Genomic DNA, 11,016 nt, shown 5'->3' on the forward strand with positions numbered 1-11,016 from the left:
GCACACTCACACACACCACACTACTAATTCAGAGCTCAGATGCGGCATATAACCTGTTGCGCTTTGCTGAAGCCGACCAGCCAACTTCATGCTGAGCTTCCTAGCAGGAATAACAAGCTACAAACCCACCTTCATGGCTGGAGGGACAAACCTTTTCTCTCCTGTCGCTGGCTGCCAGACTAGAATGCACACAAGAGGTCTGGTGAGGGTGCAACATGAAAACCTATCTCATGTGTTATTCATCAGAAGACTAAACCAGAGCCTGGAGGCAGGAGAGGGTCTGCTCAGCTTTGCCACAGCAGACATTTTGGCTTTTCAAACACAGGTGTAACTAACTACATTCATAATGTCTGCCTTTCATTTATGTGTTTAAGCTCCAGGGCCCTGGTTTTGTGCACGTTGATTCGGTGGCATGGATTACTGGTATGCCTAAATGCAACACAGCCCTCGCTAATGTTATTAGTTACACCTGTGCTTTTCATGCAGTGACAAGTCAAAGTGTCAAAAGTGAAAAAAAACTTGAGCTGCACCACGAGTGTACAACTTTTGACTATGCATAATGCATATATTTAGAATTACATATAGAATAAAGTCCTCATTTTAGTTCAGCTTCAGTTATTTCAATTGTGTTTTTTTTGGGGGGGGGGTGTTTGTTTTTTGAGTGATTAATGTAATTTGGCTGTTGCAATATGGACTGTTAAATCATTCTGAGTGCGGTTCTTAAAGGAATAGTTGGACATTTTGGGAAATACAGGTATTTGCTTTCTTGCCAAGAGTTAAATAAGAAGATCAATACATACACATACTGTCTGTGTGGTAAATATGAAACTACCAGCAGCTTGTTAGCTTAGCTTACCACAAAGACTGAAAACAGGGGGAAACAGCTAGCCTGGCTTTGTACAAAGGTTCAAAAAAACAACAAAACAAAACAGAAACAAAAAAAAAATCGGCTTACCAGCACATCTAAAGCTTATTAGTTAACACTTTATATCTTTTATGGTTAAGCTATACAAAAACTGAAGTGTAAAAACAACAAGTTGCAGTTTCACAGGCTACGGCTTCCTAGCGTCCCATCTTGTCACTCTGGGGCAGTCACACACACACCTCAAGACTTTTAAATTAAGCATTGTCACTGCATCAGGACAGAGATCTAACAGGATCATCACTTTTTTTTTTCTCTGCAGTGACACAGTTGCAACAAAATTTACAAAAGCTCACTTATTGCTTCTGTTGTCCCTTCAGGATCTACTACGCTGTACAATGACCCTGTTGACTTTGAGGCACCGGTCTTCTATTCAAATTCTGCGTGTGCATGTGTTAATGTAACAGATAAATTACGTGCTTGTGGGCCTGCGTGCATGTGTCTCCGAGGGGGTTTGCCGCTGTTGTATCATGGCAGGGTTCGATAAGAGAATCTGCCCGTGTGACACAACAGATTACTGCTGCCTGCTTTTAGCCCATAAAAAGTCTGTGAGAGGATCCCGGAGAAACGGCAGCTCCACTCTGCTGCTCTAATTCCAGCTGACAGAAATGTTTTAGGAAAAATTTCCTTCCCCTGCCTTAAAGTACTGTCTTCATTATTGATGATTTACTTTGAATAATTTTCTTGTTTGACTAGTGGAACTGACATTTGTGAGCATGAAGTGTTGATGCACTGTAGCAGAAGATGAGAGTCTCAGTTTTAGCATAAAGAAGAGTAAAGGGGAGGATCCAGTGCCGTGCTAAATGACACTTCAACGGAACACACTGTGGTTGGTGGCAGCTGAAATGCACCCTCTGGTTTCACGACATAACCTCTGCAACCGTTATGATAATTTGATCTTTTCCCCCTCTTGAAATAAATGTTGCAATTAAGCAACCCCACTAATGATTCTTTATCTTTCTCTGTCAGAAAAAGGTCTTTGTCTGTGTCAGACCAATCCATCAATGTGGCTGATGTTGCTAGGTGACTGTATAACCTTTCCAATCCTAATGAGAGATGACATTACCTTCTCTTCTTGGATCTGGATGGGACACTTTTAGCCGTGCCAGCTTGTTGGTTTTATGTACAGAAGCTGTGTAGTTTTTTGTTTTTATATTTGTTTGTTTGTTTTTTGGTACAAAAAGGATTTTTGGCAGAATTTGGTACTAATGGCACATTCCTACGTTAATATTGGCAGCGGTAAATTCTGTGTCTGAGTCTCACCTACTGTACTGTACGTTGATGTGATGTGTACAGTACAGTGTAGACCTGACACAATGATTGGAACACAACAGTCTCTAGTGGCAAAACAGACACAGTGCATGGAAAAGCTATAAAAAAAAATGTTCTCCTGCATGTCTGGCATTTAAAACATCAATGAAGTGACACTACCTACCGTATAAAAACTCAGCAATTTTAACAAACAGCAGGCAGTGAAGTTAACTAATGCTTGATGGCTGATAATCAGAAGACGATACTTGCTCTTTCCTCGTCTGATTATCAACCATGCAACTACCAAAGCTAATCCTCAAAAGGAAAACACTGAAAACATTGCCTGAAGTTATAAATAAAAAAGAGAGACATGAACTCAAGGAGGAAAGGGAATTGGAACGAGCTGGGTTAAAAGACATTTATATTTAGCTGCACTCATAAAGTTCTTAAAAGCAGCAGAAATCTTTAAGATTCACAGTGAAGTTACGTCTGTGGAGTGAGCTAGTGAGGATGTGACTGCCATCGAGAAGCAGAAGATCAAAAATGAAGGCTGACAAAATCAGTGGATTTCTTTGCAGCATGTATATTTAAATGGCTAAATTTCCACCAAACAGACTGTAGTTACTGTTGGAATGAAAATATTTGTGAAAAGTGAAAAGGTTTAAAAGTGCAATATGAATAAAACTGAAATCAAAATGCCAAAATGGAGGCTTAATGAAAGCTGATGACGTGTTTGTTTCTTCACATGACTTTCAGAGCAAAAAATCAACCACAAGCAAATGAAACTCAGCATCAACAGTTCAGCAGGAACATCATCTCAGTAATGAGGCCTATCTGTATTTAATCACTGACAAATACCACGGTCAGCTTGTGTAATAATGCAGTATATCCTCAAGAGGAAGAGGGACAGTCTCACAATGAGGCAGCAGCAGCAGAGTGGCTTGCTGATGTGCTGTTGATATGTCTGTGGGGGGGGGGCTGTGGTGCGAGGGATGATCGATGGTGTGTCAACAGAACACTGAGGTGCTGGGCGGGGGATGGATGACCTGTGGAGATGCCCTCCGGGAACAGAGGAGCAAAAAAAAAAAAAAAAAAACAGGTCGATAGTGAATAAGTCTGTCAGCAGCAACCAAGACACTGAAACAGGAGTAGAGGCTTGTATTCATTAGGCGCCAAAGGGGATCGACTGTTTTCAGACTGAAGGGGGAAAAAAACACGTCATGCTCGTTACGGTGGACGTAGGGTGTTGCATGACACAAGCGGAGGACACTCAGTGTGCAATGTGAGACATGCGTCATCTCCAGATGACAGTCAGAGCCACCAGTTAGCAGCAGCGTGTGTGTGTGTGTGTATGTTTTTTCCCAGAGCTTACAGCCTCACCCTCTCCACCTTTGCAACCATGGCAACGCGGAGCAGGAGGTCCTGCTGAGGATACTGTGCTGTCCTGAGGGGAGGAGCTGCACTGGGTGACAGCACATTTGCCTTGTGCACCCTTTGCAGCGTAATAATTTTTTTTAACTTAATTTAGTACTAATGTCCTCCAGTTTGTCTTTTATTGACCTGTAGATAGCTTTTAATATTTCGTTTTTAATTTGTTGCCCTGTGTGAAGCACTTTCAGCCCAAATGATGAAATTTTGGGATTAGCCTTATTATCCAGTTCCTCCTCCAATCAATTTTTTTTTTATTAACAATGGACCCCATGATTACATGTTATGGGAAAGGGATTGCTCGTAGTAACGAACCCACAGAGAATTATCGCTTGTCTCTGCAGTTCCTCTTGGCACTATGACGTGTTTTACTGACTTTCAACTGATTGTTTCGGTTTGACGGCCTGCAGCTCTACTGTTCTGGTGCAGTCTCACAGCTCTCATCAGCCGTAGCAGGCAGCTACACATGACCTGCCCGAAACGGAAACGATAAACGGACAGTTAGCGACTAGCTGGTGAACAAAGTGGAGCATTGAGAAGCTAAAGAGCCAAATATTTCCCTCAGGAGTTGGTGAAGACCAGAACAGAGCTCAAAGAAGGGTCAATATTGGACAAATACGACTCGAAATAAATGCTAATGTTGCTACGTAACTGCTGGATGCGTTGACAGGAACCAGTTCACCAAATACATTTAAAGTGATGAGGTTTGTGTTCACAGCTTGTTTTCACTGCCATGTGTGGGTTTTAGTAGGCAAGGTAAGACAAAAGAGGTTGGTTTTGAACAGATTAGATCATGTGATATTTTACATCTACTGTATGTACAATCTGCTATACTGTATCTGTGTGTATCAGTGTAGTTATTTGTCACAAGGGAAATTGTCAGAAAAAAACAACAGGTAAAATGTGAACACAACACCATACTTGTCACGCCTGAAGTAAAAACTGTCTGTAGTGACTTCAAAATAAAATGCAAAGGGACACCCTGGTGGCCCAGATGTTTAAGGCTCTAACCTTGAACTGCCACACTGATGGTTTGAATCTAACCAGGGACCTTTGTTGCATGTCATTCCTCATCCCTCTTTCCCCTCATTATCTGTAATCTTTCAACTCGTAACTCTAACAGAGCCATAAAAATCCCCCCCAAAAAACTGAAAGAAGCTAAACAGTATCTTGTGTCCATACAGCACACGCACTTAAAATGCACATCTGGCTTTTTGAACCGCCTGTGTTATAAGAGGTTGACATGTTGGGACTCATCATTCTGGATGAGTGCAGCAGGTAATAAAACTAGTGGCAGCCTTCAGTCATTAGTCGTCCCCTGAAGCATACACTTACCCTGGCCGCAGAGATAATGAGGACAACCTCTCACATCTCGCTGCTCTCTTTTTTATTTTTTTATTTCTGGCTGTTCTTATTGAGTTCCGCCTGACTGATTAATCCGAGCTCCGGACCTCAAAGGACGCTCAGAGCTAAGCCAAGACTTGGGAACTGGGCCAAACTGTCTTACTCAGATCTGGAGTATCTCTTAGTAGAAGTCAAAGTTAAGTGCATATGGGGACAGGCAGTGTGTGAGTGTGTGTGTGTTCGTGTCAGCCCTGGGCAGAAGTATAACCAATGTGAATCAAATTTTACACTTCAGTCACACAGTCAGGGTGATTTATGATTTACATTCTTTTGAACTCCAATTCCTTGTGATCCAAAGCTGGATAACAAAACTATGCGGACAAGGAATTTACCTTTGATAAAGTACAATTTTACCAACATGAAACTTAAGTTAATTAAAAGATGACAACCATGCAGGTATATTGATGCTTAAAAGGCTGGACATACGCCCCGAAATGCAATGGTTACACTATAAAAACATCCCAGTTATCTCTACAAAGAAGTCATGGAGCTCATAGCTCTTTGTGTTGGTCCCTTGAGATGTAGACTGTGTAACCTCAAAACCGCTTCTTTGGCATCAGCCTCCTCAGGCAGAATATCACACTTTCTCTATATTATAAGGATGTTGTTGTATCGGCTTAGCAAATTTTACGCAGGAGCAGGCAATCAAAAGTAAAATTAAAACACTTTTTCATTGCACTTTTAATCAAAAATCTGTAGCCTAGGAGGAGAACAAATTACTAATGCTTTATAGCGCAGCATGCGTGGCTCAGATTAAAGTAGACCTGTGGGCAATGAGCTTATCACTTCTGACTGGTGCTTATAGTTTAATATGAATTCACAGATTCCATCACACGCATCACAATAAGCAAGCAGCAAGTTATGTTGAACAAAAATGTTATGTGTGCTTATAATATACAAATGTCTGCTATGATAAACAGTATAAAAATGAATATAGTATGATTATGTATAACTTATCTGCTAATATAAGCCAGTAGCTGAAATCAGTGATTAAGGTACAGAAGACGTTAAAAGCTTTGAGATGTAGCTTGAGGGAAGAATCTGTGATTTATTAATTATAATCAGTAGGGTGTTAAAGTAATTATTAAAAAAAAAAAAAAAAACCTGACAGGCTATAAATCCAAAAACTTTAAAACCACAGTCTCCCTTAGCAGAGACTGTTTAGAACACACTCCACAACGGAGGATGATGAGAAATTTCACTTTGAGATGAAGGAAGCTTGACTGAAAAACAAGGAGTCAAAGTATTTTTAGTGGAATTTTTTCACATTTATATCATTGGTTTATTGTTCTCGGGCACTGAAAGAGTCAGACAAAGACTAATTTTACAGAACCGTTAAAATGAATGATGGACATTGCTTCTTTTGAATCTCTCATTTTATTAGGACTCATCATTTTCAAGGAAATTTCTAAGAAGTTTGGTGTAACTTTTTTAACTGAAATAAAGAGGGAGATGCAATGGAAGCTGTTATTCCCACTGTTTTTATTGTAAAAAGTGCTGCTCCATTTTGTTGAACTTATATCGCATTTAATTTGTATTTTTTATTTTTAATGGTGTGTCTTATTTTATTGGTATTAGCTACTATTATGTGCACAGATTTGTTCTGTTAGCTGCTCTTCGATGATTAACTGTAGGGTGTTGGCTTGTGTTGCATTGTGGTCGGTTGGAAAAGTTGCTAAAAAACTTGAATTAAAAAAAAAGAGATTCAAACTACCAGCGGGAAGTTGGCAGATATTCATGAGGAAGCGTGGAGCTGCCATGTTTCACAGTGCAAAGCATGAATAATTGTGTTGTCACTCGACGTACAGTATGTTGACTATGACCCCTGCAGAGTCGCGTGTCGTCTTTCATTATCACAACGTGACACACAAACAAAGAGGAATATTTACCTCTTCTCTGCTGTGATCTGTCCATAAAGGAAAAGTCAGCACAGGAGAGATCATGAAGGGTGTCAGTCTGCAGGTACAATGTCACAGTATTTCACCTTTACATAAAACAAAACTTAATTGAGGACACTCAGGTTTCTATTTGCCGTAAAGGGTAGCAAGGAAGAGAAAGAACTGCTCCTGATATCTCCCTAGGTGACTCAAACCCTACCACCAAATACTGGATGCTTGCAAACAGAGCACAGCAACAATTAATCAATCCCACCACGCACACACCTCTCCTGCAAACAAAGATGCAGTGCCTGCATTTTGTGAGCTCAGAAGAACGCAGTAATACACAAATTAAAAGGCTGTTTACCAAAAAAAAAAGGTTTTTCTTTTTTTTACCAGCTTTGAGCAAAATGCTGCCTCAAAATGCAGCCCAACCTGCACCTGCAAGTTCAGGTAAATATCTGGATAAATGAAAATAAAATAAATTCATGCAATTACCAAGTAAGTTTTTACCCTTTCCCGCTGCAAAATAATTGGAAACATGAAATAGCTCATTCAAAATGTTATTGGGGGAGGAGAGGGGCTGGAAATAGCATTACTTGAAATGGTTTCTGCCCTTCTCCTGATGCAAAAGGCAATTTCATGCTTCAGCACGAGTCAGGGGGACATCAGGACTAAAAATGATGTCAAGGTTAACAGTGCAAACCTAATAAATATAACAGAAATCCAAGTGTACAATAACAGCTGCTGGTCACACTCCTAAAATGCAATCCCAAGGTTTTAAAAATCCTGATTTCAAATTTTCTCCATAAAAGTACCTCATAAAATGAAGGCAGAGGCCTTTGGAGGAAATACAGGAATATGGCGAGCACTGAGAAATTGCTGTTTACTCTGGCGTTGTTGTTGACAGCCCATGCAGTGCCAGCGTCCCGCCTGTTGCCAACCTTATCACTTGATTCTCAATGTGACAGACATAAATAATTCAGAGGAATGCCCCAGTGTTGGCAGCCATTTGAAGATAAAAGGCCAGTGAAGTATACTTGTGTTTGCTGTAGGTTTGAACTGGTGTCATCTGCAACAAGCAACACATGTATTAACAAGTCGCTTCAGCGGGCCCGCGCGGAGGCAGAGAGCACTTCAGCCAAACCCGACACAACGGAAAATGATTTCTCTGGTTGGTTGTTCCTCTCGGGAGAATTAAATCTGCCGCTGATCTGTGGCTGGAAAGAAACCGGTAACAACCTCAGATGCCACCCTGATGATGCCAAGATAACCAAACATGTTTGGGCAATAAAACAATGTATGGAGATGAGCTCTGAGATGTGCTTTATTCCGATAAACTATTATTATATCTACTATATATGTTAATTTATTATTGATATATATATTAAATCTCACACTGGTCTTGCGTGTTCTGCAGATCTTTTGTATATTTAGTTGTTGTATTTTTTGCTGCCCTTCTTACCACTTTATAAACTGAGCTAAATCTGTAACATATCAATCAAATACTGTAAAAATTACATTTTGCCTGATACAGTATGAGGAGTACTTATTTAGTTTCATGCCATAGCTAAATGCAGAAAAATGCTTGGATAATAATTACAACGGCAATGATGTACCAACAACGAATTCTGAAAACACTATGGACCAAAGCCAAGCATAATCCAGCAGAGCCGATTCTAGCGCCAACAAAAATACAAACTGGACAGGATTTCCTTCCAAAAAGTAGAGCTATTTCTCAAAATATACGCCGGACAACTAGAATTATTAGGACAACGGCCTCTGGAGTTGGCCACTGGTCATGAAGACATTAACCCTCATCCAAGAGGCCCGATCTGCCACACAGGTTTCTTCCCCTTTTTCAATCAAATTTTGTATTTTTTGGCTCCAGTACAGTAACTGCCAAGATAGTGACAGCATCGAACCCGAATAAATGCTATAAAAGATTGGGTTGGGAACCTCTGATTGATGTGACAGACGCCACATCCATGTTTTGCCACAGTGTATGAGCCAAACACCCTGCTCTTTGCAACTTCAGCACCAGAGACAGCGCCAGAGGAACGCGCAGCCTCTCTGCAGACAAACAAAAACTATAGAGACTCAAATCATCAGCTTCACAAAATCAGATGGCATTTACCAATTTTGACTTCAAATTTGAAAAAAAAAAAAAAACCACAGGCAGTGACCACACCAGGTCATCTTAGGTGTTTTCCCAGCAGTGTCTGAAGACAGGTTGACAAAAAAAAAAAAGGTCATGCAGCCAAACACAACAGCAATTCAGGCAAACCTGCAGCTGTGACAGAATAAAAATCACCCTTTTAAAACTTTCCTGAACAGCCTGTAAAAGTGAAACCAATGAGAGAGCTCCTACATCTCCAGGGATATACTGTATACACTGTATAGGCCTGTGCATGTGTGCATAGTGCATATGCAAATTTGTGTGTGTGTGTGTGTGTGTGTGTGTGTGTGTGTGTGTGTGTGTGTGTGTGTGTGTGTGTGTGTGTGTGTCTCTTTGAAGGGGATTTATCTACACTATACGTCTGGAGACTTTTTCATAAGGGGTGGGGATTATGTTGGCAGGTAAAGCATAAGTGTCTTACATCCTCGTCTTCCCGCAAGCATTTCTTGCGGTACTGGACGTGAAGTCTGCCATCGACGAGTTGCTGAGTGGTCTTGGCTGCGTTTTCCTCGTCTGCAACCTGTCCACCGAGGAGATGGCTGGCCTCAGGTGGGTGCGGGAAGGAATTGGTCGTATTGATCTTCCCGGTGAATCTCTGATACAGCGAAGCCATAATATAGGTCCAGTCCAGATAAAAGAACTTACAGCATGACAGAGCCACGGACGGATCTCGTCTGATTCGTGTGTTTTTTTTTTTGGGGGGGGGGGGGCAGATCTACTGGTAGGGAGCCAGTTTTCCGGGATGGAGTCAAAAAAAAAAAAAAAAAAAAAAGATGAGGTGAAGATACTCGGCTAGTAAATAAGCATCTATGGATGGTGGATGACTCACAGCCTGAAAGGATTGACCGATATAAACGTGGATCCTTCGTAGCGATGTCCTTTTAGCTCTGTCCAGGCGCGCAGCAGACTGGTGGGCTGTAGGTGTCAATAGTTGCTCTCTTCTGTATTCACAACACGTTGTCTCCCCTCCTCAGTTTCCTGATCCCTCCTTACGGCGAGGGAGCCGGCGGGCGCGCTGACTTTCCGATCAGATAGTCTCCTCGCCGGCGGGACTCCCCGCGATTGTCCACAAAGCAGGAGAGCCGCGAGGTAATGTTTTTTTTTCCCCCGCACTTTGGGCTCTGTTTTTCTGGCGGGCTGTAGTCACGCGCGAGGCGTGCCAGAGTCGCAGGGAGCGCGGCGGTACTCTCCGCAGACGCGCTCTGCATGAGAAGTGACCGGCACTGGGGAGCAGCTGTAGTGCAGCGCTCCCGTCGTGCAGCGCCGCCCTGCCTGCTGCTCCACGCACCGACACGCGCCGCCACTGCACAAGTTTCACCCGGGTTTGCCTTCATTCGGGGCCCCTGATTCACGAGTCGCACTCATCTGTGCTTTCGTGAACGGGATCATACGTTTTTTTTGTCTCCCAAATGATTGCGCACGGTCCCAACCCCGGATCTCGGGTGCCTCTCTGTGGCGCACTGAATTAGGGCAGGCTGACCACGCAGCCCCCAGGAAGTCCACTCCACGTGCAAAAACAGCGAATACTCTTGTTTTTTGCTCTTGTTTCTCAAATAATTAATCTCTTAAAATGTCGAGTGAACGACGTGAAGCTCAGGTAGAGATCAACGAACCTGTACATTCTTCCCATCTCTGTAAAACATCCAGAAAATACACTCACGTGCAGCCAATACTTTAGTCCTACAACAGAATTCAATGAAAGGGTTTTATTTTTTGGCGTTTATGCCACCTGACATATAAACTCAAGTCTCATGAATACTTTTCTTTAAATCCCGTCGAACAGTAATAATTTAAACCATCCCAGTGTCTGTTCCTCCCCTCTGCAGTTTCCCTCCCTCCATCATATATTTTCAGTCAGTTCACATCCACAAGTGGTATTAAGCTCACACACTACACTGGAGGTGATTTCAAGCTCGAAGTGCTCGTAGAGGCCCCAGCAATGCAGCTCTCGGGTA

The 11,016-nt window shown here is 42.1% G+C and overlaps 1 protein-coding gene across 1 annotated transcript in view; it reads right to left on the reverse strand.

Annotated features, from left to right (window-relative positions):
• dpp6b (dipeptidyl-peptidase 6b) overlaps window positions 1-9,680 on the reverse strand; it is a 60,202-nt gene extending 50,522 nt beyond the window's left edge. The window contains exon 1 of the mRNA XM_040143950.1: window positions 9,483-9,680. Within this exon, the coding sequence (XP_039999884.1) occupies window positions 9,483-9,674 (192 nt within the window). The 5' untranslated portion in view covers window positions 9,675-9,680. The remainder of the gene's footprint in view (window positions 1-9,482) is intronic.
• Between the last annotated feature and the right edge of the window lie 1,336 nt (window positions 9,681-11,016).

The sequence above is a fragment of the Xiphias gladius genome, chromosome 14 (assembly GCF_016859285.1).
Source record: "Xiphias gladius isolate SHS-SW01 ecotype Sanya breed wild chromosome 14, ASM1685928v1, whole genome shotgun sequence".
In the NCBI taxonomy this organism is placed as follows: domain Eukaryota; kingdom Metazoa; phylum Chordata; class Actinopteri; order Istiophoriformes; family Xiphiidae; genus Xiphias; species Xiphias gladius.